The sequence below is a fragment of the Mirounga leonina genome, unplaced genomic scaffold (assembly GCF_011800145.1).
Source record: "Mirounga leonina isolate KUSES-001 unplaced genomic scaffold, KU_Mleo_1.0 Mir_99, whole genome shotgun sequence".
In the NCBI taxonomy this organism is placed as follows: Eukaryota; Metazoa; Chordata; class Mammalia; order Carnivora; family Phocidae; genus Mirounga; species Mirounga leonina.
Window position 1 is genome coordinate 5,097,452 of NW_023270971.1, and position 27,361 is coordinate 5,124,812.

At 51.4% G+C, this 27,361-nt stretch overlaps 1 protein-coding gene across 7 annotated transcripts in view; it reads left to right on the top strand.

Annotated features, from left to right (window-relative positions):
- ABLIM3 (actin binding LIM protein family member 3) overlaps nucleotides 1-26,934 on the top strand; it is a 108,795-nt gene extending 81,861 nt beyond the window's left edge. For 2 of the 7 annotated variants that reach the window (XM_034999525.1, XM_034999520.1), the window contains 14 exons: nucleotides 1,682-1,753; nucleotides 5,895-6,050; nucleotides 7,554-7,583; nucleotides 8,078-8,207; nucleotides 10,433-10,480; nucleotides 12,815-12,949; nucleotides 14,471-14,535; nucleotides 15,796-15,943; nucleotides 17,200-17,229; nucleotides 17,804-17,862; nucleotides 18,694-18,754; nucleotides 19,494-19,501; nucleotides 20,043-20,123; nucleotides 24,768-26,934. In XM_034999525.1, the coding sequence (XP_034855416.1) occupies nucleotides 1,682-1,753; nucleotides 5,895-6,050; nucleotides 7,554-7,583; nucleotides 8,078-8,207; nucleotides 10,433-10,480; nucleotides 12,815-12,949; nucleotides 14,471-14,535; nucleotides 15,796-15,943; nucleotides 17,200-17,229; nucleotides 17,804-17,862; nucleotides 18,694-18,754; nucleotides 19,494-19,501; nucleotides 20,043-20,123; nucleotides 24,768-24,881 (1,137 nt within the window). In that variant the 3' untranslated portion in view covers nucleotides 24,882-26,934. Of the gene's footprint in view, nucleotides 1-1,681; nucleotides 1,754-5,894; nucleotides 6,051-7,553; nucleotides 7,584-8,077; nucleotides 8,208-8,904; nucleotides 9,004-10,432; nucleotides 10,481-12,814; nucleotides 12,950-14,470; nucleotides 14,536-15,795; nucleotides 15,944-17,199; nucleotides 17,230-17,803; nucleotides 17,863-18,693; nucleotides 18,755-19,493; nucleotides 19,502-20,042; nucleotides 20,124-24,767 lie in introns of all 7 variants that reach the window. The other 5 variants (XM_034999526.1, XM_034999521.1, XM_034999522.1 and 2 more) reach the window with 5 other exon arrangements.
- The last annotated feature ends 427 nt before the right edge of the window (nucleotides 26,935-27,361 follow it).

Below are 27,361 nucleotides of genomic sequence, written 5' to 3' on the forward strand. Positions count from 1 at the left end.
TCTAAAGAGGGTGGTGATTTGCCTACAGTAATACAGCTGGCAAGAGCACGGCCAGTGTCCCCAGGCACACGCTGGGCCACCTGCGGTCCTGCGTCCCGCTGAATTACTGCACTCTGACTAGTACCAAGAAGTCCTGTGAATCCGGGTTCTTGATCCAAGGACGGCAGGGAGGAGCCCCGCTCCTGAGTCCTTGACACTGTGGAGCAGAAAGCTGGGTACATGCTGGGGACAGGCGCTTGATGACGTCCGAAGTGCCTCTACATTTTGCAGAAGAACTGGTCTATTGATGTATAATTTTGTTTGAGCCGTGAGGGCTTTTTTCCCTGTTTCTTCCAAGTCCTCTCCATTTAAGATGTAAAAAGACCTAATTGACCTTTCTTTCCTCAATTTCTACCTTTTTGGTGGCATTTCTCAAATTCAGTTATCCTTCTACAACCCTGATGTTTTTGCCACCTCTGTGCACCCCCTGTATCATTACATACTTAATATTCTTCTTTAAGTCAACCCACTACTCTTCACTTAACGGAACTTATTTTAAAATAAAACTTTATATCGCCAAGTAGAAAGCCAGTATTACTTGCTATAAATAGAAGGTAACCATAAAATACATTCAATGAAAAGGAAATGTTTCTTAAAAATAAATCTTAGAGACTCCAGCTAGATGGTGTTGCCTCTACTCTCTTTATTAAAAAAAAAAAAAAAAAAAAAAGGAAATGAACAGCTGTTGAGAAAGTTGCTGAAATACATCAGCACTAAGTTAAGACTTCCTCCTTGATTTAACAAAGAGAAATGAAATACAATTTTACATTTTACTCTCCCATTTTGCAACTCAGTGTCATCAAATGCTCCCCCTAAATTCATCTTGCCAGAATCAGCACCAGTTCACAATGCTCAGTTTAGGGGACACTGCTATAGAGCCCCAGGTAGAATGCTTTAATTCTAAATTGTGGCCTGAGAGATCCTCCAGCAATTTTGCAGTCCTTCAGACCAGCCCCTTCATTTTACAGATTGGGAATCTGGGATCTCTAAAATCACATAGTTCACTAGGGGCCCTCAGTTCCCAGGCTGTTTGCTTTTTGACTACAGCATGCCGTCACTCTGTCACTCTCGCAGCTTGCAGGAAGGTCGACATAGTCCCTCCTTCTGCCGAGGGAGCCATTAAGGCATCGTTGCCATTGTTCAGGGAAACATTTTTTAAGTTTATCGCTTAGGCTGATGTCAATTTGCAAGGGATACACTGTAAAGAATCAGTACTTTATGCAATTACAGGAAGTTTAACCTGCTTGTACATTTTATATAAACAAACTGCTAAGGAATGAGTACTAACCAATTTTATTCCCGTTAAAGTAAATACATTATTGGCAGGATAACCCCAAATGAAAAGTTTTATGAATAAATGCCTATCTAAAAGGCCAATTACAAATATGTAAAAAAAAAAAAAAAACCCACAAATCCAAATTCTGTCCAACAGCCTGAAGTTCTGTGTATTTCCAATTTCATTCACACTCAGACATTGATTACAAAGGCAGAAAATAAAGAGAAAGTACAGAAAGCCAGCAAGTGTATTTAACCGTGTTGTCGCTGTTCCCTACAGAGCTGCCTTCTTCCTCCCCGCCCCTCCTCCCCTCCCCACCGGCTGGAGGTACAGCTTCTCATTCCTTCTGTCTGGTCTCTCCCACAGCATAGGCGGACGTCCGAAACTTCCATCTCACCCCCTGGATCCAGCATTGGGTCACCCAACCGAGTCATCTGCGTATGTATCAATTTTCAGCCAGCCAGAGGCCTTTCTTATCTGTAGGTCTGCTACCTAAAGAGTTTCTAAGGACAGCCAAAGACAACTGTCAGGTTTTCATCCAACTAATATCTCGTGTGTGTCTGTCATGTGCTAGAGACTCTGTGCTAAGTCCTGGGGACACAGTGGGGCACAGGGAGGACGTGGACCCTGCCCGCATGGAGCACAGAGCCTAGTAAACACAGAGCTACGGGGATAATGTCAAGTTTAACAGGAGCACAGAAAAGTCAAAGACAGAAGAGCCCCTGGTGAGCTCTGAAACCATCGCAATGTGCCTCCTTCCCACTGCTTAACTGAGCTAAGAGTGGGACAAAACTCTGGGGTCAGAGTGGTATTCAGAGTGGAAACTGGGTGGGAAGTCAATGTAGAGATAGGGGTGTGTGATAAGAAGGCAGAATGGAAGAAGAAGCCGTATGAATATGGAAACACGGCATAAAGGAGTTGCAAATGTAAAGAAGAGCTTTCTAGTGACATAAGGAGTTCAGAGACAGAGAAGACCACAGGCATGTATCTGAGCTCCCATCCTCAGAGGCATTCAAACAAAGACACTCATCATTTGCAGAGACATGGCAGAAAGGACAAGAGTTGAGTCAGATGACCTCAGAGGTCCTTTGGGTATTTCATTCATTCATTCATTCATTCATTCATTCATTCAACAAATGTGTGCTAAGTGTCTCCTCTGGGCTAAGTGCTGGCTTCTGTGCTGGAAAATGGTGGTGAACCACCTCATGACATTGAATATGTGTTATCCACATAACCCATGGATAAGCAGTCCCAGTTCTGGTAAGTGCTAGGAAGAAAACGTGCAGGGCACTCTAATGAGGCTGCAGATGGACAGAGGGACAGATAGTCTAGGGCCAACTGTAAGAAGAATCCTGAGGAGGAAACATTTAAGCTCAGACCTGAGAGAGAAACAGAAGTAAGTTAAAGCAGGTGAGGGAGGCAGAGCCAGGGAGGACAGAGATGAGCAAAGGAGATGAGCCATCTGACTGTGGACTCTTCCAGCCTTCCCCAAGCTGGAGGGGCCAAGAAGACCAAAATTGGGTGGAGGGGTGGAGGGAGGGGAATGGTCTAGAGCAGGAAGACTGCTCCTGATAAGAAGTTCTAGATACAGTCCCCAAACCAGTCAGCCCTGGGTGGGCCCTGACCACCATTGCTCCATTATAATTTTACCCCAAATCTACATCCAGTTTCCTCCTTGATCCCTGGATAATGCCCACTAATGAGGCTGTTTCCTTTCCTTTCTTCCTCTGTTCAAATGAAAATCAGACATAAGAGTTATCTTTGACAGCAACTTCCATATGGTCAATACTGCCTTGCGGCTCCCACAGAAGACAAGCACTTTGATCACAGGCCATCCTCATTGAAGATTCTTGTCCCGAAAAAAAACAGACAATTATCCCCTCAGTGCTATGAATGGGGCCAGACACAGCAGGATTAATGAGCTAAATTTCAGGGCCTACACTGGGAGAAGGTTATTAACAAAGTGAGCGTGTCTGCAGGAGAGTTACCGGGATGTGCAAACTTGGGATACATATATGGCAGCGCTCTGATGCCTTTAATCCCTGGCTGGTCTTCCCTGCTACCTTTGTGAAACAAGTTAGCCCTAATGATGAATGATGTCCACCCTGGAGTCCTGGAGAAAGACTGCCCCTCTGAGGGTCAGCTCCGTAGAGATGAACAAGAGCAGCTGGGGACACCTGCCATTGTACCATCCAACTGGGGGCTCGTACACTGGGCTCAGCTACCCGTGAATGCTGCCAAGGGCATGTGTCTCCCTTCTTGTACTCTCCCGTCTTGCCTGTTATACCACCTCACCTTCAGCTGCTCTGGGGAAATGACCGCACATGTCACGTGGGCCGTGTTTTAAATCAGACCATTCCAAACATGGCTTCCAAACTCAGGGAAGAAACCATCCGACCACTTTCGGGACATGCAGTAACACGCAGAGAGGTAGAGTATTGGGTTGGATTTTCATAAATACTGAGGTTTGGTATTAAAAATAGAATTATCAATGAACCTGGAGGGGGGGCAGTTTCTTTCAAACTGTGCCCCACCCCCCACTGACTGCTAGAATCATCTTCAGGAGGTTTGATTTCGACCAGCTCCATGTGTTTTCTTCCTTCCTTCCTGGCTAATTATGTTGGGAAGCCTCTGTTCAGTCACTGTGCCTCTAAATCTAAAGCTCATTTATAACCCTATAAACATAGTAGCTATAAGAAGAAATATACATATAGTATTTTTGAGGTTTGGACTAAACCACTGAGAGGAATACTGACGGGTCGAGACAAGTTTGCAAGATGCCAAGAGCTCTCAAGGTCGAGACCTAACATCCCGCGACAAAAGGCAGCAGTTACTTCAGCAAGGGGACCTTCCTCATAAGGTTCCCTTGGCCCACACATGCCCAAATTGGCACAGAAGTGGTGCCTGACCCGGGCAGGCTCTGGCAGAAATGAGATGGCACACTTCTGAGAGTTTTACTGAAGACGGTTTTGTGAAGGGACCATTTACAGAGGCCTAGGCTGCCTTAGGGGACCCACAAGACACCGTGCGGCATCCAGCGTCTACGGCAGCAGGACTGTCACCACCCTCGACCTGAAGAGAAGGTCCGGCAAAAGCTGGAGCTGTGAAAGGCAGCCCCAGGTGGGCACCATGCCCACCACAGCCGCTCATGCCAGGGCAGTGCCAGGGGACAGGTGCCCAGCCTCTCTCTCCACCACCCCCCAGTCTGCAGGTGCCCCCCACTGGCCCCACCCAGCTGAAAGCCAGGGAGCTTCTGATGCAGCCCATGGGGCCTCGGAGCCCAAATCGGGGCAAGGAGGAATGCTTGGTGGACCTGGAGGCAATGGAGAATGAACAGCACATGTCCAAACAAGAGTGGGCTGGGACGGGGACAGAATGGTGGAAGGGCCTTGGAATAGGTTTCGAATAGCAATGCTTGTAAGGTCTTTATGAAAGTTGCTTTCTCTACAGTAGTTTTGGCCTTGAGACTCACCTGGGCCCCCAGGCACTGGAAGAATGTTATTTGGATAATACAGTTTCCCTGGAGTCTCTGTCTAGTGGCCTCTCAATCTATCTCATGTCAGGACCTTGCAAGTCACAGTAGTTATGGGGGGACAGATCCTGGTTGACCACAGCAGAAGCCAGGCACAGAGGGAGCAGCTGGAGGGTGCAGACATGGAAAGGACAGGGCCTCGGGAGCCATGAGAAGTGGACTGTCCCATGCAAGGGGAAGCCGTCTCTTAATCCATGCTGTTCTAGAGGGCTGGACTCAGCCAAGGTCAGGTAGTAGGTAGAGGCTTGTCTCAATTCAATGTGGGGGGCCTGCTTTCCGAGGGCAGCCCTCTGCCGGCTGTAAGACAGTGAGCTCCCCACACTGCAAAGCCAGCAGGGGCCGCTGGGAAGGAAGTCCTCAGGCTAGACTGGCTGGGCTTGAATTCTGATTGTGCTACTTATTAGTTGTGTGACCCTGGCCAAGTTCATTGACTTCTCTGTGCCTGTTTCCTTATTCAGAAACGAAGATGGTATTAGCACCCCACTAAGTAGCACCGTGAGTTGTATCTATCCCTACCAGGGACTTCAGACAGAGTCTGCCTCATCCGAAGTACTCACCAAATGTTAGCTCGGGTTTCACTCTCTGTGATTAATTCTGTCTTTACCACCTCCATCACCTTCAAGGCGCTGTGAGTGAAGATGTCCTCCCTGCGTGGGGTTGGAAGGCAGTCCCCACCCAGGCTGGGTAGTTCAGACAGGATTCAAACCTACTGGCTAAGTGGCGCAAAGTGCAGAACCATCTGAGTCCCATCTGGAAAACAGTAATAACATTGACACTGACTCCACAGAGGCATCAGGACACTTGGAGGAGACAATACCTGCAAAGTGCATGGCCTCACACATAAAATGCGCTCAACCAGTGTGAGCCCTGTTGGAAAGGATGGCCTCTAAGACCTGCCTGATTCTAACATTCTGTGCGTCTTCCATCCTAATATTCTGTTTTTAGTGGAAACTGGAGAAGCTCATTCCCCCTGTGCCTGGTTTTTGTTTCCTCTCTCTTTTCCCTCTTATCTCTCTGCCTCTTTCCTGTACCTTTCCTCTTCCCCAGGCTAAAGTGGATAATGAGATCCTTAATTACAAAGACCTGGCAGCTCTCCCCAAGGTTAAGTCCATCTACGAGGTACAACGCCCCGACCTCATTTCCTACGAGCCTCATTCCAGATACACGTCCGACGAGATGCTGGAGAGATGTGGCTATGGAGAGGTACGGCGTCTTGCCCCTCTCTCCGGGGCTGTTGGAGGAGAGAAGGCCCACACGGTCCGCAGCCACTCCCCTCACAGACACTTTGGCCTCCACAGTGTCAGCCCCTGCACTCTTTTAAACTGGAATTTATAGTCAACATTTAAAAATCAAGTGATTTCACCCAAAAATCTGGTTTTCTTGAAAAATCAGAGCAGGTGTATTTCCACTATCCGGAGGGGGGAGCAGCGCCTCCTATAGGCAGGGCACGGGTTCCCCAGTTCTCCCCCGTTTCCACCACCCCTGAGAACCCCAGCATTGAAGCCAAGAACCTGTGACCACTTATCACTTGAATTACTGTTTTTCTTCTAGTGGAGTAATTTTATACACAGCCCATGGCTTTCATGCCTGACAGGCTCAGTGGCCATTTAGGTTTACAATCCCTGGTAGGTAGGTTCTCTGGGTTTTGCACCTGACCTTAAGCCCCTATGTTCAAAGCAAGAGACGCTTTTTAAGAACTCAGCATCAGATGGCTTTTGAAAGAATTAAATGGTTGCTGGACAAGAGAAAGCCTTCTCTGGAGAAGGCAGGTGGCCGTTACCCTGAAGGTCCTGGCCGCCTATATCTCAGGCGAGTCCTAACCCCATTCGGGGCCCCGGAGCGAAGATTGTTGAAAGAAGGAGCCCTGGCCTGGGGAGCAGGGACCCAGGCTCTTGTCCCCACCCCACCACTGTCCCTTTCCTCTCTAAAGGAATTAGGGTTCATTTGGTTGGAAAGCCCAGTGCTGAGAGTCCCGGGGCTCTGGGCCCTGAAATGGACCAGGGCAGGGGGACCAGGTGGAGACTGATGCTCCTGAAGCCAGAAATAGCACACTGGGCCCACAGGCTAAAGCCAACTCCCAGATTTGTTTTGTTTCACTAAGTATCTTTTTAAAATGTAAATTAGTTGCCAACATTTAAACATGCAGAGATTTCACATAAGAACCAGCATTTCTGACTTGTCTTGGAAATGTAAGGAGCGGTGTTATTGTTGGGCAGGTGTCCCAGGGGCTGAGCCGCCACTGCCCTTTGCAGATGGAACATTCCACCTCCAGCCTGCCGCACCACCCACCGGCCCAACTCCCACATTGATGGCAGCAGTCCGGCCCTTGGTTGGCCCTACATTCGGGTCTCTGGGCCTGCACACTGTCCTCATGAACCACAGAGGGGTCACGAACTAGTAGAGAGACAGGGCAGGATCATAAAGTGGCTCTGAGCTTGTGGTGCAGAAGCCTGGGTCCAAGTGAAGACCCTACCACGTTGTTCCTGAGAGGCCCCAAGCCACCCCGTTCCCTCTCTGGGCCTTGGTTTCCCACTGGTAAACGAAGGGCATGATCTCAGCGTGGCTGCTGTCTGGGGAGGGAGGCCCCTGGAGCAGCTACAGGCCCGCTCTCCGCTCAGCTACCTAACCCCTCTCCCTCTCTCCCTCTCTCCCTCCTCTCTCTCCTCTGCCTCTTCCACGATGGCCTTCAAACTCTTCGCTTCTAAGTCGCTGGGAACATTATCTCCCTACTCCCAGGTAATTGAGCTGGTTCGGGGAGACCTTTTCTGTAATTGTGTCCCTTTATGCTGGCCGTAGCAGACCCCTGGTTTCACTCCCCCACCCCAGCTCCCCAGGGTGCTCCCCGACCAGGGCACGGACGGGACACTTAGGAGCCCAACCTGGAGGAAGTGGCTGTAGCTAAATGGTAGAGGATGTGCCTTTTCTACCCAAAGGGAGCCTCCCTGATGCTCCTGGGATCCTTGGCCAGGATTCCAGGCGCCCGACCCACGGGTTCTATTCAAGGGACTGAGTGATGGGTGAAGGCCCCCAAGATTGTCTGCAGTTTTCCTCAGTTTATGTGTGTAACCCAGGGAGGGGGCCTCGGTATTCAGAAGGGCAGCACCATGAATTTGGATCCTCAGCCCCCTAGAATCCTGGATTCCACCTCACTCCCCCACCTGCCCGCTAGACCCTTGGGCCACAGGCCTGCTTAATTGCCCGCCTGGCTCATGGCCTGTTTCCTCCCCCAGGACATCTACGAGAACCTGGACCTCCGACAGAGAAGGGCCTCCAGCCCAGGATACATCGACTCCCCCACCTACAGCCGGCAGGGCATGTCCCCCACCTTTTCCCGCTCGCCTCACCACTACTACCGCTCTGGTAAGGAAGGGGGAAGCCCCCAAAGGAACAGGAAGAGCCAGGGGGACCATGCAATGGCTGGCTGTCGCCAGCTGCAGAGACAGCCCAGGGCTTCCCCCCGGATCTCCGTCACGGCAGGGCCCTCTGGAGACCTGTGACCACCCAGGTCACCAGCCGGGCCTAACTGACATGCCCCTGGCTGGGGGAGAGAAGGGGCACGTGGAGCTGAGAAGCAGCAAGAAGATGGGTGGTAAGCTGCCAAGAGAGGAGGGTGGCAGGCAGCCCAGCAGCCCGGGCTGGAAGAAGACTCCTCTGTCCGTGTCCTTTGGCCTGCCCCCGCCAGAGGGCCAGAGGACCAGAAACAGGCCCAGCCTTACCCGCTCCGGTCAGGTCATCCACAGCCGCCTGGAGGTTAGGGGTGAAGCAGATGCTTGGGTGGACAAAAGCAGCAATTGAGAGGGTGGTGGGGAGCCAAGGGGTCCAAAGACACCTCCCTGAAGCCCGGTGGAGTTGATGCTTACCACCTACGAACTCTGACGCCGGGGTGAGGCCAGAAAGGCGGGTCGAGCCTGTTGGTGCAGACACAGTGCATGAGAGCACAGCCCCTTCCTACCATCCCTGCTGTCGTCATGTCACTGCTGCCTTCAGTGCCACCGCGGTAATGCCTGTTTTCTCTGTGCCTCTGTTCTCTCTGGGGACCACTGCCTGCGCGCTCCAGGGCCCGAGAGTGGCCGGAGCTCTCCATACCATAGCCAGTTAGATGTGAGGTCCTCCACTCCGACCTCTTACCAGGCTCCCAAGCACTTTCACATCCCAGGTAGGCTGCCAGCCCACAGTCCCGGGCATGGGTGCATGCTCCGTGGGGTCGCTGGGCGCCGGCACCGGCAGCGAGGGACCCTCCCTAACCAGTCCCCCACACTAACCCGCCCTGCAGTCCCGACACGCCCGTGGGCCTTAGTCCACCCACCTGACACAGCCCGCCCTGATCAAGCCCGCCAGGAAGCAGCCGGAGAAGTGCCTCAGATGTCTGAGGGCCCTGATGGCATGCGGCAGTAAGCGTGCTGAAAGTCACGCACTTTTGCATCACAACTCTTGGGACCGAATCCCAATTCCACCACTTAGAAGCCTGTGGCCTCGGGCAGGTTCCTGAACTTCCCTGAGCCTTTCTGTTGTTCTCTCTGTACAACCAGGCACTGTTCTCCGCCCTGAGGTTGCGTGTGTGCTCAAACTAGCCCAGATCCTGCCTTTATGGTGTTTATACATGGGGAGAAAGTTAATCAATGAGTACGCAAACCAGTAAAAGGGTAATTTCAGGTAAATGATATGTGCAGTAAACATAATAAAACAGGGCATTGTGATGGAGTGACTGGGTGGGGGAGGCTGGGCTAGGTAGGGGTGGTCAGGAAGGGCTTCTTGGAGGAGGCGACATTGAGGTCAAAAGATGAGAAGGAGCCAGCCATGTGAAGATCCTAGGGAAAATATCCTGGGCAGAGGGCATAGCAAGTGCAAAGGCCCTAAAACACAGAACTGGTAGCAGTCCACAGTGGCTGGAAGTGGTGAGCAGGAGGGGGCGTGATAGGAGGTAAGAGGAAGGCAGGGGCTAGGTGACATTGTAGATGGTTTAGACAGGGTCTCACCCTGAGTTCAGCAGAGCCGGACCTGGAACCGGGTCTCCCAACTCTGAGCTCAGATTTTACTCCCCACTCGCTTTTCCCCAGGAACTCATCCTGCTGTTTCATCTATACCTTTCTCAACTGCCCCAGAAAGGTCCCATCCTGTCTATTTTTGAGGGAGTGGGGGGCGGATCATGCTGAACCGGCGGCTGCAGCATTCTGGGGACTTCCATGTGGAATGAGGCGTGGCTGCTGGGTGGAGGCAGGGGGCACCTTCCTGCATGGGATCCTGCTGAGCACACACCACCTCGTGCCTGCATGCCCACCATTCAAGCCCGAGTCCCTTCCTCAGCACCGTTAGAATCCATCCATTCCTCTCCTCTCACCTTTCTTAGAACCTCACGGGTTGAGGTGGGAAGTTGAGTTTTGGAAGAGCATGTCCACCAGGAAAAGATGGTGGACCCTCGGGAAAGATGCTGACTGCCTCTCTTTCTGAGATCAGCTGACCAACCGCTGTCTCCTTCTCTCTCTCTCTCTCTCTCTCTCTCTCTCTCTCTCTCTCTCTCTCTCTCTCTCTCTCTCTCTTTCTCTCTCTCTCTCCTCCCCATGGCCCCTTCCTTGTCTGCCTGGCAGCTGGAGAAAGTAACATCTACCGGAAACCCCCGATCTACAAACGGCATGGTACGGTCCGGGCAGAGAGGGTGTGGCCAGACAGGGGGCGGGGCCTTTAACCATCTGTGCCGATGGTCTACAGGGGCCACCAGGAGGGACACATGCAAGGCTGCAATTCGGTCTTTCTTGGTGGCTACCCCCCAATCACTTGCGGTGACACTGGGGAGGAGTTTGGTGTCACTTCAAAAGAGCAAGGAAGGCCTCGTGTCACCTAAATATTTTCCCACCTCCTTTCCAACCCCCCTTCCCTGCTGTCTGGTGTCCTAAATTCCACAGGCAGAGTAACGCTTGTCAAATGCACAGACTACTGGGAGTACTCCAAGGCATGGATGCTCAAATTTCGACGGTCATTAGAATCATGGGGGATACATTCAGATTCCTGCACCCCGCCCCAGACCTACTGCATCGCAATTTTGTGTTTGTAACAGTTTCTCCAGGTGATTCCAAAGCCCGGCCCAGCTTAGAAACCACTGCTCTAAGCTATTCTCCGTCATGGTGTCATGAGAGTAAATGAAGGCTTGGGGAGGAGATGTGGATGAGAAAGGAGCAGGGCTTCGATGAGGGTGCCTTCATTCTTCCATTCATTCCTTCAGTGTTTCTTTGAGAATGGTCTATGGAACCCCTGTACCTGAGAGACTTATTTAAAAAGCAGGTGCCCTGGCCCCTCCCCTGCCCTAGACTTCCTTATTAGAAAAACTGGGAGTGTGACCTAGGAATCTACACGGTAACTGGCCTCATTCATGATTCCTACCTGCGCTCCGTATGAGAACCACCAAGTCAGGCATCACTGAGACCCCCTGTTCCTTCTTGCAAACGCACTTACTGAGCCTCAGCTGACAAAGCACACCCTTTGCCTTGAGGATGCAGAGGTGCAGAAGTTACCCTGTATCGCCCTCCCATGCCTGCAGGCTACCTGGGTAACAGAGGGGAGTGCAGAATCAGAGAAGCACCGAAACACAGGTGGAAACAGCCCAGTACTGGGATCTGAGCTCACTGAGCTGGCGGAGGGGCCATACAAATATAAATGATGGCTCTAGCTTAAGACCTGACAATTTAGACAAACATCCTCAGTTTCAGAGGGGCCCAGGCTGGGCTCCAGGTGAGTCTGTGTGCACGTGCATATATCTGTGTGGCTGTTGAGGACAAGTCATGTACCCCGAGTGGCCACAGAAAGGTACCGACCCTGACAAAGCCAGTTTGTCCAGAAGAGGCCCTCAAGTCTCAAATGCCTCTGGACTGTGTGGGATTTTCCAGATGGGCTCTGAGGGGCAGCACCAGAGCAGGCTCAGGAGGAGTTAGGGAGGAGGGAGATTGCCTGGCTAAGCGGGCACCTGAAAAGGCTGAATGACATCAGTTGGGGCGGGAGGGACTGCCCAGGATCAAGTCTAAGAATCCGCAAGCTTTGGAAGCTTTGGAAGCCAGTGCTGCTGGGGGAGGGCGCACAGGCTGGAGCTGGCAAAGGGCCAACCCCAGGACCCTCTGCTGCTCTGGCTGCACGGGGTGTGGGACTGTCCCTTCTCTCCTGAGAAATGTCAGGGGCCCCCTTGTTTCCCCAGCCCTCTCTTGGCCCCAGTCAGCCTCTTGCCAGGCTTCAGGCTGTGCTAAGGTCACTGCCCCAGAAGGTTTTGTGTCTGCAGTAGGTCTGATGGTCCATGTCATGGAAGCTTGAAGCCGGGTGGCACCTGACCCAGCAGACCAGTTCGGATACTTACTGATAAGGAAACTGAGGCAGAGAGGGACAGGATGTGCCCATTGTTACAGCTAAGTGGCAGAGCCGGGGCCAGAACCCAGCATTGCTGGCTCCCTGTCCGGTGCTCCTTTCTTTGGGCCATATCGTCTCCCGAAGCAAGGTTTGGCATTTCAGTGCGAGGAGAAAGTTGATAGGCCGCATGGCTCGCTTTGGCAATTTCCACCCAAGTATGGCTCAAATCCCAAACGAGACAGGCTTTTAGAGGCTAAGGAAGGTCAGGGCATGGGATCACCTGGGACCTGTCTAATCTTACTTGGAGGAGCCATGGCCTTAGTGTTCACTTGGGAGCAGACCTGGGGGTCCATGAGATATGGTAGCAGAAGCCCTGAGCTGGGGTCTGGTCCAAGTCTGGTCTACTTGCCGTGTGGTCTTCAGCAAGCCCCTTCCCCTCTCTGGCATCCAGATTCCCAGCTGTAACATGAAGGTCTTGGCCTCAGGGCTATTCCAGCTCTGATGCTCCAAGTCCCAGACCCTGGCCTCAAAGTGTCCTCACTCCCCTGGGCTGGAGCCTGGCCGAGGCAGGTAAAAAGTATACAGCACACTCTTCTAGGACACTCTGCTTCCCTGAAGCTCTCTCCTTGGGTCCTTTGCAGGTGATCTGTCAACAGCAACCAAGAGCAAAACAAGTGAAGACATCAGCCAGGCCTCCAAGTACAGTCCAGCCTACTCACCGGACCCCTACTATGCTGCAGAGTCCGAGTTCTGGACCTACCATGGGTCCCCCAAAGGTAATGCACCCCACAGAGGAGCCTGGACCAGAGCCCTGTCACCTGCGCCGGGGACACACGGTTAGGACGGCTGCCCCTCCTTCATACAGTCGTTCATTTATTCATTCAGCAAACATGTACTGAGGGCCAGCCTTGGGCTCGAGTGAGTCACTGCGAAGCAAAATAGAGCAGGTCCTCGCCCTCGTGGAGGAGACCTAGGCTGCAGCTGGAGGGGGAGGTGATGTGCAGGAAGGAGGTGACACAGGAGGTGGGAGATGATGACAGGGGCGTGCTGTCCAGCCTGGAATGTGACAGAACCTTCTCAAGGCAGAGACTCCGCTGCCACAGGAAGAGTGGGGTGGAGGTAAGCCAGCAGAATATAGAATCACATCTGCAAAGACCCGGGGTGGGAGGGCAGGTTCCCCTGGAGGAAAAGAAAGGCTGTCAGCTTAACCGGGAGCCAGAGAGGAAAGGAAGCAGGTGGGGGGTGAGGGGCCAGATCCCACGAGGCCTTGTGCACTGAAGCAAGGATTTGGGTCTCTATCCTAAACCGTAGGAAGCCACTGAAGGTGACAGGATCTGCTGTGTGGGTTTAAGAGACCATCTTGGCTGTGGGGTGGAAAGCGGCTTGGAAGATAGAAAAGGCAGTTTGTGCGAGATGGGGGACTCTCGTAGGCACCCTGATGGGGTCTTCATGGTCCTTGGGGTGCCATCCCACCCAGTCAGGCATCTCAAGCTGTTTCTTTTAAGCACGGGGATGCATTTTCATCAAGCTCCTTTTTGGGTCAGCACACAGCCTTTACTAATTGAATGTCCATTCTGAGCAAAGCTTCACAGGAGCTCGGAGATGGTCCCTTCCTTGCCCTCCAAAAATTCTGCATTTGGAAAAGGAGCTAAGACAAACAAGCACAACTACACCCCGAGATAGACAGAGATCTCTGAGAGATATATGTGTTTGGGGCGGAGGCGTGGTGGGAAGAGGTATCCTACACCGTTTCAATCACAAAAGAACAACCCAAAAAAAACCTCCAATTGACTTAAGCCAAAACAGGGATTTTCTGGGTCACGAGAGTGAAAGTTTTTGAGGCACAGCTGGATGCAGAGGTGAAGGCCCGCCGTCATCAGAGCGTGTCCTGTCCCTGGGGTGGCTCCGTACTCAGCATGGCCCTGCCCTGGTCATGGCAAGATGAGCTGCAGCCCATCTAGGCTTAATATCCTACCCTGGACAGAAAGAGGACTTCTCTCTCCCACCAGCAACAGCAAAAGTCCCAACATCGAGGCTCATTAGCCGTGTTTGGGCAGTCAGTTTCCCCTGCTCCTCATGCCCAAGAAAGGGAAGGGCTGCTGGGCCTTTCCATACAGGAGGCCCCCGGTGGAGGGGCGGTTCACCAAAGTACACTCGCTCAGGGCCACTCGGCTACGAAGTGCTGGGGCCGAGAGGAAACCCCTGCCTGTGAGGCTCTGCGTCCCTCTGTGTCCTCTGCTGGGGGCCGGCTGAGTGGAGAGCCCACGCGGGAGCTGATGCTAGCTGTCTTTTGGCAGTGCCCCGAGCCAGAAGGTTCTCATCTGGAGGAGAGGAGGACGATTTTGACCGCAGCATGCATAAGGTGAGCAGGCTCCACCCTGGATGAGATGCCTAGACAGTGTGTTACTGAGGGTTTGATCATTTGCTAGTGACAGAAACCAAATTCAAACCCACTTATGGTAGAAAAAAGAAGCCTGTAGCTTTGCATAACCAAAAAGTCCCAACGGTAGGAGGAGTTTCAGGTATGGCTAGATCCAGCTGCTCAGCAAACTGCCACAGGAAAGTTGTCTCTCTCTTCTCCTGTGCTGGCTCGCTGCTGCGTTGGCCTCATGCTCGTGCAGGTTCTGTTGTGGTGGCAAGTGGGTGCCGGCAGCTTTCGTGCACTGCTGGTGGGAGTGGAAACTGGTGTGGCCACCAGGGAGAACAGTTTGCAAGTTCCTCAGAAAGTTAAACACAGATTTACCCTATGACCCGGCAATTGCACTTCTGGGGAAATATTTACCCAGAAGAATTGAAAACCAGGACTCAAACAAGCACACGTCCATGATCTTCATAGCAGCACTACTCACAAGAACCAAAAGGGAAAATCACCCAGATGACCATCTGTTCACAAGTGGAGAAGCAAAATGTGGTGCATCCATGCAGTGGAATGTTACCCAGACATAAAAAGGAATGAAGGACTGATACAGGCCACCATGTGGACGAACCTTGAAGACATTATGTTGAGGGAAAGAAGCCAGACACAAAAGCCCACATATTGGATGATTCCATTTATACGAGATGTGCAGAATAGGTAAATCCACAGAGCCAGACACAGGCTGGTGAATACCAGGGCCTGGCAGGGGAGGGAGAGAGGGAATGACTGCTTCCTGGGTCCAGGGTCTTTTGGGGGAGGAGTTAAAAACTGTTTGGAACTAGACCGAAGCGGTGGTTGTACTAAGTGCCACTGAACCGTTTACTTTAAAGTGGTTAATTGTATCTGATGTGAATTTCACCTCAATAAAACGTGTTTTTAAAAAGATGGGTGCCAGCAACAACAGCCAGAGTCCCAAGGAAGGCCCTCCCTGGCCCGGCTGGAGCCTTCCACCCACCTGCTGTGGGCCGGGCCAGCTTTTGGTGCCCTCCACCAGCCCCACCTCCCACTCCCCAGAGCACAGGACCACTTGTGAAGAGAGACGAAGTCCCAAAGGAAGCTGGGAGGCTGCAGGGAGGGAGGGATGCTGGAAAGGCGAAAATGACAGAGGTTCCCCGGAATCTGGCCACCCAGCCTTTGTCCCAAGCCTGTTCTGTTTCCTGTTCTCTGCTTCTTTCCCACTTCATCTTGCTCCTCCCCCACACCCAGCTCCAGAGCGGAATCGGCCGCCTGATTCTGAAGGAGGAGATGAAGGCCCGGTCCAGCTCCTACGCGGATCCCTGGACCCCACCCCGGAGCTCCACCAGCAGCCGGGAGGCCCTGCACACAGCTGGCTATGAGATGTCCCTCAATGGCTGTAAGCACCACCCTGGAAGTCTGCCGGGCTGGGGGCATTTCCTCTCAATTCCCTCAAAGAATCTGAACTCCTGTGGCCTTGCCTGGGTCTAGAATACGGACTTGGCAAGGTGCTGTATGGGGCACTAAGTAAGACCATATTCTGCCATGAGCAGGCACTTGTTCCTTTGGGGTATCTGAAAGCTGTGACTTCTAGTCAGGCTCAGTGTAAAGAAAAATGTCTTCTAATAGCCTGAATGGCTCGAAGATATGAAGGACTGGCTCTTGAGGTAGTGAGCCCCTCATCATAGGAGGTAAACAAGCAGAAGCTTGGTGCAAACACTCTGCCCAGAGATCCTCTCATTGTAAACTTCTCCCTGTTTCTGGACAAACACATGCTTCCCTCCCTTCCTTACCCCTGTGGGAGTCAGTCCTGCCAGGAAATCCTATCTCAACTCAATACTTGATGGATAACCCTCTGTGCCAGACATTTGTAAATACATTATCACTCTTGGTCCTCACAAAGACTGGCAATATAGAGGGATTATTATCACCCACTTTATAGATGAGAGACGTGAGCTTACTACTTGCCCAAGGTCAATAAGCTGGTAAATGAAAGAGCCAGGATCAGGCCCAAGTCAGAGGGACTCCAAGGCCATAAGCTGTTGCGTCTTTCCCATACTGCACCTTGACTTTAGGTGAGACTGAAGGTGGTGATGGTAAAGATGATCAAGCCAGTTTTATGGAGGGTTTTGTGTGTTGTCAGACACTGTGCTAATACCTTATGGTATTATATGTCACTTATTCTTCACAATAACCCCATAAAGGAGACACTATCCCACTCCATTTTACTATGAGAAGACCAGATCACGATTGAGTAACATATAGAAGTTAGGTATCTATTAATGGCAGAGCCAGGCTAAATTGATGAGCCTGTTCCCCTGTTTGACCCCCCAGGGGCGCAGTTTTCAGCCCCTGGCTCTGGGCTCTGGGCAGTGCACCAGTGCTGCTCGAAGTCTGGTTCTGTTCGATGGCATCTATGCAGCACATATCACAGAGCACCTGCTTTGCACCAGGTGCTGGGCAGGGGAGAGAGGATGCCGTGCAGGTGCAGCAACTGGAAACTGACTGGTGAGAAAGGAGGTAGTGAAGGAGGCTCCTCCTCTCCACCAGCTAGGGTAGCCCAGGAATGGGAGCCATATCTGTCTGTCCCCATGAACTTTCCACCATGTCCATCTGTCCCCATGAACGCTGATACCTGGCTTTTCTCTCTTGCAGCCCCTCGGTCCCACTACCTGGCTGACAGCGGTAGGTTCTGCCTGCCCTACCTTCAGACTGTCGTGTCCTGGGAGAGCCAGGGCCGAGCTGGTTGCAGGTCCCCTGTAGCTGAGATGTCCCAGCACAGTCCCGATCTCAAATGGCCCACCCCGTTGTGTTTGTCAGACATAGACCTCCATCTTTGGTCCTGGAACCAGGGTTGCCATACCCAATAGATCCCAGAGAGAAAGAACATGCGTCTCTTCCACCTGCCTGGGAGCCTGCCTGTCTGGGCTCTGAGCTCAAATCCAAATCCCAGGGCCTTTGTCCAGAGCCAGCTGTGGCCAGGACACAGGGGTTCATCACAGGAGCATAGATGTGTGCAGGGTGAGGCCACAAGACTGCACACATGGGCTTCAGGCGGGCCTGGAGTTCTGCCCGGGCGAGGCATCCCCGAGATGGTCAGTTGCGTGTCTATAGTGCAGGGGGAGGAGCTGGTGGTCTCTGCCCCTTCCCACTTCCCACGGGGTCGGGGAACAGTATTGGCCATGTGCAGCCAGGCGGCATCCGGGACAGGGACCCCTGGCTTGGGGCTTCTGGGAATTGTTTGGCTGTTTCTTTTCAGATCCCCTCATCTCCAAATCCGCCTCCCTGCCTGCCTACCGAAGGAACGGGCTGCACAGGGTAAGAGAGGCTGTGCTGGGACCGTTGCCCCCAAGATGTTAGCAATTCCAGCATTAGCTCCACACTCTCAGAGCCTAGACATGACTTTTGCTCATGCAACAGGTATTTATTGAAAGCTTTCATATACGCCGGGTACTTGGAATACATCAGTGATCCCTGCCCCTTGGAGCTTCTATTCTTGTAGAGAGAAACAGAAAGCAAGTAGTAAATAGTATGCAAGTCACACTATAGAGAATGTAGAAGGTAATAACGTGCTAGGGGGAAAAAAAAAGAAAACGTGGAGCAGGATAAGGGGGATTAGCAGTTTGGGGAGGGGGCAACATGCAATTTTATTTTATTTTTTTTTAAGATTTTATTTATTTATTTACTGGAGTGAGAAAGAGAGGGCATGAGCAGGGAGGAGGGGCAGAGGGAGAGGGAGAAGCAGACTCCCTGTTGAGCAGGGAGCTTGCCGTGTGGCTCTATCCCGGGGCTCCAGGATCATGACCTGAGCCGAAGACAGCCGCTCAACCAACTGAGCCACCCAGGAGCCCCTTGCAATTTTAAATAGAGCTACCAGGGCAGATTTCATAGGACAAGTGGTATTAGAGCAGCAAAAGAAAGCATGAAATGCAGTTCACCAAGAAATGAGTATTTATCGAGTGCCTACTGCGTGCCACTGCCAGGCACCAGGGACGTGGCCATGAGTTAGGTCACCCTGACTTGAGACCGAGGCTCTCTGAGAAGGGCCATGTCCCATCCACCCCGGCCCATTTTGGGGAGGTGGGGGAATGCTTCAGGGAGGCAGCAGTGAGCTTGCTCAGGCCAGCCCTGGCTCTGTCTCCCCTGCAGACACCCAGTGCAGACCTCTTCCACTATGACAGCATGAACGCCGTCAACTGGGGCATGCGAGGTGAGTACCGGCCTCCCCTGGCACTCGCAGCAGCTTTGGATGCACTGCTCATAACTGTGGCTTGACCTTCCACCAGCGATCACTACAGATTCTGGTCCCACGCTGGGCTCTGTCCAAACCCCGAGTTCCCACACTCCCTTTCACTTCCCATTCCCTCCCTTTTCCTCCCCTCTTCCCTCACCCTCTCAAGTCCCTGGCCTTGGGTGATCTCCAGGCCATCTGTCCCATCTGGGTTCCCAGAGCCATTGCAGGGTCGTACTGCTGAGCTAGAGTTGCCTGCCAGCCCTGGGTGGAGGGAAACACTCAGAGCCAAATGCACATTGTTCCCAGCACACGTTCCATGAGCTTCATGCTCTCTGCCAGTGATGCTCTCCTGCTCGCCTCCACCAGCTCGTACAAGCCGGCTCAGGCAGGAGAACAAGCCTGGTGATTAACATAACATAAAAAAAAAAAAACAACACTGGGGTATTCCTCTGGAGGATGGAGGATCTTGCCCAAGTGCTTCACAATCTCAGATTCTTCTTATTACTATTCTAATTATCACGAAAGTCATTCTTCGTCTAAGACGCTATCTCTGGGTCAGCCCAACCCCTATCTCCAGCCATCCATTGTGCTTGTACCAGCCTTGATTCGGGGTGAATTCGACAAAGACAGAGTCTCTAAGACAGAGGCTGGTGTAGTGGTGTAAAGCAAAAACCAATGTATTTCCATTTTGTGTGTCTCTCTTGTCTCTCCACAGAGTACAAGGTAAAGGAGACACAGAGACTCTGGGGGTCTCTGAGACCCCGGATGCTGCTACATTGGGACCCAGCAGGAAGATGACAGCACTGTCTACACAGGAAATGGACCATCAAATAAATAACATCAAGGGTCCTCTTCAGACCAGCATTTCCAGTCCCTCCTTGGCCTCCTTTCCCTGAATTCTGCCCTATGTCTCTTGCCCACTAAAATCAGACAATTCCCTGTGGGACTCAGAGACTTTCTGGAGGCTTGCCAATCATCAGACATTAGACATTTACAATTAGGAGGCCTTAGGCCACATTAATGTCAAATGCCACCAAGCTCATTCCTAGCAGTATTAGGGGACTCGGGTTTTGCCTTTGGGGAGAAGGTACTTTGAGGCCTCCAGGCACCCCCAAGGAGAACAGACGCAGCCCTTCCTCCAGACTTTCATCTCTGGCCCTGTCTGGGGAGAGGAGGTGCCCAGACACAAAATGTGGCTGGAGGGACAAGCCCACCACCTTCAGCCAGCCTGGTGCCTCACCCCCACCCCATCCTCTCTCCCCAGATCTACCCTTATGAGCTGCTGCTGGTGACCACAAGAGGAAGAAATCGGCTGCCCAAGGATGTGGACCGGACACGTTTAGAGGTGAGTCTAGAAAACTGAGCAGGAGCTTTTGGGTTTGAAGAGGTTCCAGAAGTTGCCTGATGTAACCCAGCTCGGGAGGGCAGGTAGAATGAAGAACTTTAAGGTCACATCCTTGTGGGAAAAGCAGAGACGCCAACCTGGTTTCTTTAGCCTAAGACTAAACATTGCTGTGCTGCCTTCTCAATTCAGTTAGCATCTGTGGTGCACAGCTCCGGCGTGTCCCCACCTGATGCTTTTGTAGACTTAAGACAAGAGCTAGATTTGGTCCCTGCCGGCAGGGGCCTGCAGTCTGGTTGATAAGAAGAAACACAGCACTGGTTTTCTGTGGGATGGTACAGAAAACTGGTGCTCCTTGTGGGGAGCACGGGGGAGTCAGCACTGTGTAGAAGGTAAAAGCATAAGGTGGTCTCACATCAGACTCCAGGTCCAGCCCTGGTCCTGCCGTCCCTAGACAGCCATCTTGGCCAAGGAACAACCTCTCCAAACCTTAGTTTTTTCCTCTGTGGAGTGGGGCAATTGTGTTTCCTTCAAGGTGCCAATGGACGCGAATGAGGCACTACCCACAGAGGCCTCGGCACAGAGTCTGGCACTATCCTGGGTGCACAGACTTCAAAGGAGCAGGTTTGGATGGGTGGAGAGGGGAAAGAGAGCATCATGATGAGCGGGACAGCATCAATAAAGCAGAGGCAGGGCTGAGCACAGCATTGGGCTTTCCAGCAGTCCACTCCACTTGGCCTGGAGTTCCAGTCCCTGGGCCCCCGATCCTGGAGCACCCTCTGCCCTTTCTACGGTGCTTCTCCCTGCCTCTCCCTCTCTTAGAATGCCCTTCCCATCTTGCCTGCCTCCTCACGCCTTAGGGCCTCCCTGGAGTGATGCCTGTGTCCCAGGGCCCCCCAGACCTTCCCAGGATGTGTCCCTCACCCCTCCTCCAGCCTCTCCCAGCCCTGTGTCCAGACTGTAGATCAAGCACCTCTTCCCCTTCCTTTGTATCAGAGCACCCAGCTATCCATTTCCTCTGTCTGACAGAAATGGTCAGTCCTCTATCTACCATGAGGCCTGAACCAGGGGAAGTATTGGAAAATGTTTGTCGAATCGAATGCAGGTTTCTAAGAGAGGAGGCTCAGCACCCCTTGGGATGAGCGTATCGACCACCGTTCATCTGGCTGCTGGGAATTCGCCCAGAATAAAGGGTTGGGGCAGAGGGAGGGGAATGTGAGCAAGCCAGGAAGCTCTGTGAGTCCCTCCAGCTCTAGCAGGCTGGGCTAGCAGCCTAGCAAGCGGGTGATTATCCCCACATTTATAACAAGGGCCTCCTTTACGGTCTAGCAGCGAGTAGCGGCCGGTGCTGAAGGGGACAGCTCCCAGGGCAGCTCAGTGGAACCGGCATGAAGGGATGGAAACCTGGTTCATCCTGGAGGACCAACTGCCCTTTTATATCCTCCATGACACCCAGAAGCTCCCACTAGGGAAGCGTAACCTGCCCTAAGAATCAGAAGCTTCTTAAAAATACTGATACTGCACCCCAGCCTAGACCAATTAAATCTCAGTCTGGGGAAGGAGCTCAGGCACTGGTATTTTTCAGAGGCTCCCAGGGATGTCTACCATGGAGCCTGAGCCGAGACCGCAGGGCTACGAACACTGCCCAACCCCCTGCACCAGTTCCAGGAGGGGACTGAAGAGCTCCTCAAGGAGCTCAGAGTGTAGATTGTCCTTCACCCAAAAGATATTTATTGGAAGTCTATTATATAGACTAGGTCCTGTTCTAGGTGCTTGCGCTATATCAGTGAACAAAACGGGAACTCCTGCCCTCGTGGAGCTGGCATTCTCACTTGAGGAGACAGACCCCAAATGACACAAGTAGTAAATAAATGATCTAGAACATGGGAAACGAATAGGGCTGAGGGAAGAAGTAAAAGGAGAGCAGAGAATTGGGGGTTAGAGGGAGAGGTAAGCGGCAGTGTTAAACCAGGCAGTCAGAGCAGATCTCACTGAGTACCTGACATGCGAACAAAAACTCAAAATAGGAGAGGGAGTTAGCCATGCTTATATAAGGAGGAAGAGCATCCCAGGCAGAGGGAACAGCCATGGCAAAGGCCCTAACCCAGGTGAGGACAGCAAGTGGTGAGTGTGCCTGCGTCACATGAGCACAGGGAAGAGGATGAGGAGGAAATGGAATCAAAGGCAACGAGGACCAGACTCCCCCATGTGACAGACACATGAAGAGATCATTGCAGGAGTGAGAGCGACCAGCAGCTGAGTGCTTCCCACGTGCGGGCCGCTGTCCATGACCTGCACTATCACATTCACCCTCACTGTATCCAGGAGCTAGGTGCTAGCATGCTCCCACTTTCCAGAAGAGGAAATCGAGGCTCAGTGGAGTGAAGTAACTTGTCCAAGGTCACACACCTATGTCTGCCTGGCTCTAAAGCCCATGCACTTCACCTTTATGCTTTCAAGTCTGTGGAGAGAGTCATAGGGAAAACGCCGACATTAGGGGCTCTGAGAACTCGCAAGAGAGAGGAGGCTCCAGCTGGTCCTTCACAGAGGGAGAGCCGGGAGCCTCAGTCTCCTCCAGCGTGTTCTACAGTGGACCCTGGACGCAAGTTGAGTCAGCCATTCCTTGGCGTCGAAACTCATGAAAAAGATTTTTGGGCACAGCAGAGAAAACGGGCTAGAGAATCAATAGTAACCGTCACCCTGCAACAAAAAAAGAACAGATGAGACTGACAGTCCCCCTCAGTCTTTACCGTGGAGAGCTGAGAAGAGAACTCCCCCGTGTCCACAGCATTTCTCAGCCCTCGCTTGAGTGCCAGTGAGACAAATATCGATAAGTAGACAGCATGGACAAAAGAAGGCACTGTCTGGCCTGGAGAGACTGAAAGGGTCCAATAACCAAATGTGATATGTGGATGCTGTTTGAAGCCTTATTCAAACAGCCAAACTGTAAAAAGATATTTTTGAGACAATTAGGGGAATTTTATTATGGGCAGGTATTAGGCAATTGGGAGGAAGTACTGTCAATTGTTTTTAGGTTTGCTCATGCCCTCATGGTTCCCTAAGAAAATATCCAGTATGTTTTGCTATCTCTGGGGGAGATGATGGTGCAGTAAAGAGGCAGGAATCGATTCGATGTCTAAAAGTGTGCTTTAAAATACTTCAGTAAAACACAATAGGTGAAGCAAATGTGACAAACTCTTGATAACTATTGAAGCTAGGTAATGGGCCTGGGTGTACATTGTGCTATTTTCTCCCCTTTGAGTATTTTTGCAATTTTTCATAATAGAAAGACTTATTTATGAATGTTTAATGGGATTGGCCAAGGGGGCAGCAAGAGTGCACTGTGTTTGCAAGCAGAAGGCCTGGCCTTTGGTCTCAACTCTGCTACTTACCCAGCTCCCCTCCCTCCCTCCCTCTTGGTCAAGTTAGTCATTTTAACTCTTTGACTTCTGGTTTTCTCATCTTTTAATTAGAAAGAAATAATGTCTGGTTTTCAAGGGGTTGGAAGGATTAAGTGAGAAAATGGGGGCGACCATATATATAGTCATGGGCATGACAGAAATGCAATGCAAGGAATTCCTGGAATTAGAAAACCAGCTCAAAGCCACCAGCAACCAATGATATCTATCAAAAGTATCAAAGTTACCTTTGCTTCAAGATCTGGAAATGTGGCCAAAATATTAGTTCATGTAGGCCAGAGAATGGGCTAATCACCATGTGGCTGTATACATAATTCTCCGTGAATCTCCTTCAATATTCAGTGGGCTAACATGATTGCTACCAACAGGTCATCTCAGTGATTCCAGGAGGTTTTCAGGGAGGATATATACCCAAAAATCTCCTTTCAAACATAATTTAAATTTTTATTTTGAAAAATTTCAGCCTGCCAGAGAAGTTGCAAGAAGAGTAAAATGAACATCCTTCTACCATTCACCTAAATGCACAAATTGTTAACATTTTGCCACATTTCAGGTGCCATAACTTTCTAACTCTGAAAGGTTTTGACAATGTATCAACTTTCAAGGCTGTTTGGAAGGGCAGGAGGGAGGGCAGGCAGAAAGGAGGGAGAAAACCTGTCAAGGAATGCAGAACCATGTTTCATTATATGGCATATTTGTTTTCATGTAAGAAAAAAACGAAATGACATTTCAGTGGGTGGAGAAATATGAACAGCAGTTTTTTTCATTGAATGGCCTGAGGAATAGCCTTCCAGCTCGTTTGTAAAAACACTAATAAGAGGAAGTACACCCTAAAATCTTGGCTATGCCCCCCTTTTACTCCCAAAGTTAGGAAGAATTGTATTAATTCGTACACACTCCGGGGCACAGAATGCAAGGAGCAGGATGCAGACAGGTGAGGTCAGCCACGTTGCACAGCGAGGCACTTGGGTGAAGCAGAAGCCCCACCTGAGTCTTGGGCAGGGGTGGCCTCTGCAGACCAGCTACGGAGGCCCCTTCCAGGAATCATTCACGCACACAGTCTTGCATTCCACAGCTTCTCATCCCACACCTCTGTAGGTCAGACGCTGTGCCAGGCACGGCACACCCAGAGGAAACACACAGGGTCCGCTTCTGCCCGCACCTGCCCCCAGCCTCCACCTGTCGTCCTCAGGCTGTTCCCTCTCTGTCCCCTCCCACCTCTTTTCAGCGCCACCTGTCCCAGGAGGAGTTCTACCAGGTCTTCGGCATGACCATCTCTGAGTTTGACCGGCTGGCCCTCTGGAAGAGGAACGAACTGAAGAAGCAGGCCCGGCTGTTCTAGGCAGGGGCTCTATAAATATATATGCATTTATATAAAGATATATGTAAAATCTCTATCCTGAAGCTCGGTATAATCCTCTCTTGTGTAACAGGACACACTGCCTGCCATGAGACTTGCTTTTCTGTACTGTCAGGCAAGCCCACGTCATCGAGATATTTTTATGCTCCTTACTTTATCTTTTCTAAGTGCTCTGGGGTTTGGGAAGGGATTTGAGGAGACTCCCATCCTTTTACTGGGGATCCTTTTTATACTGAAACATCTGTCCTAACCTGAGTCCCCCAAGGTCCAACTCTCTTTCCTAAAGGAGGTGCCTGAAGAAGTCTCTCTTCTCTCTGCTTCTCGGCTCCTTCCCCAGTCTCCAGGGTGGATGCTGACCATGCAGTTTTCACACCTTACTGGCCCCAAAGGGGCCCTCACACGGGAGGATCCACAGTGATCTCCCAAAGTCACTGAGCACCTTTGAGAGCCCGTGAAAAATTTTCTCATCTCCCGCAGTTAGGAGTTCAGTGCTCTCTGGGGGGTGATGCACTTCGCCGTGGGGGCCTCGGATCTACTCAATACAGCAGCAAACAGAAATGGCTAGGGCCTTGGCCTCTCTGAAGCTCCTCAGTCCTCCTCCTTCTGCCCTGGATCCTAACCTCTCCCTTGTCCAAGTCTCATGGTAGGAGAAGACAAGGCACTTCCCTTCCCCCCACCACTTCCAACTGGCCCCTTTGCCTGGCCCCGACATGGAGACAAGGGAAGGCATGGGAGCTGGCAGCAGGGGCCAGAGCAGGGCACCTGTTAGCACTGGAGCTGCAGGACCTCTTGCAACCCTCCGCTCGCCCTCACTGCTCCCAGCACCTCCTGACCCTTCCGCCCCACTTTGGAGGAGAGGCCCACTATTACAGCCCGTATTCTTCAGCCTTACTACGATCTATGTGCCTGACAACTCAATACACCACAGGGCTAACGTTCCCATCATAGCTCCAACAGAACAACTAGACAGACAACCTCTAACACCCCTCTAAACATAATACAGGCCACGTCCCAAAGAAAGCTTCCTGGTCTATGCCCGCTGGTCCCTGAGCTAGAAGGGCAACTGAACCAGTCCCCCACCAGTCATCAGCTCCCACTTCAAAGTTGGCCGTGTTTCATAGGGGAAACCTTTGGAAGAATGGCTGCTTATGGAATTCCAAAATGAAGCAGTGGCCAACACTGCTCATGATCACCCTGGTTTTCCCCGGTGGCTGCTTTCCTGCCCTCTTGCCTTCTTGAACAGGGATGAAAGCTTGACGTTAACTTCTCTCCTCCTTTCCCCAAACCTTTGACCCCCAGTTGGTGATGTTTGGTGGGGTCTGTTCCTTCTTGGAGATGCCTTGATGTAGATCATTTTAAGGTCATAGGGGGAAGATGAAGAAGTGGAAATATGGAAATAACCATTAGGACTCTCAAGAGGCTGGTGATGTAACGTGGCAAATAGAGAACAGATTCCAATCCAGCAAACCCTCACTGAGCACCTGCCGATGCTGAGCACCTGCTGTATCCTGAGCACTGAATGGGGGAGGGAGATGGGGACACTGAGATGATCAACACAGGATCTGGGCTGGGGGGCATGCCTGCTAACCCTGGGTGTCGTCAGGCATGGACTCACACATGATGGATGCAAGGCAGGAAGTGATGGGAGGTGGCATGAGAACGTGTTTGTGAAATTACTGAGAAAGCAGATGCAAGTTGGTGCAGACCAAGGAATACTTTCTGGAAGAGATTGCATTTGAGCAAAGTTCAGGAAGGATCTTTGTAAACTGAAAGGAGACTGTAACTTGAAAAGGTGATAGGATGAGGGGCCAGAAGGAGGTCTAATATACTCTCATTTAAAACATCAACCCTCTCTGCAACTCTCTTTTTGGCCAGTGTCTTTCAACTGTCCTGACCCCTTAGAAATGTCCCCAGCCAGACGCAATCATCAAAACTGCCTCATTTTCACTGGTTGAGAACTTGGCAAGATGAAGGGCTTTTGTTATTGTTGTTGGGTATTTTTGTTTCCCATAAAAGCACATAATTTCAACCCAGACCCGTGTCCTTCTGTTGTTTCTGATGTGAGTGGAAATGCGTGATATGGGAAGAGGCTGAACTGTGCACATTTTCCAAAATAAAAGAGTCTAGAGAGCAGCTCTCTCTTGGCCTCAGTTTCTCCTTCTGTAAATTAAGAAAATTTGACAAGGTAAGCATCACCCAGATTGTGTCCTGCAGAATGGGGTTCTGCAAGATGGTGGAGGATATTCCAACAACTATGGTTCCGTGATCCAAAAACTAACAATAATAACAATAGTTCATTATTAAGTACTGACAGTGTACTGAGGTCTACACTGAAGACTTTACACCCATCATGTCATGTCAGCCTCTGTAACAACCCAAGAGGGAGGAAATAAGAATAATTATAACTCACAGATGAGAAAACAGCTTTCAAGAGGACTTATAATTACAGTGATGGAGCCAGA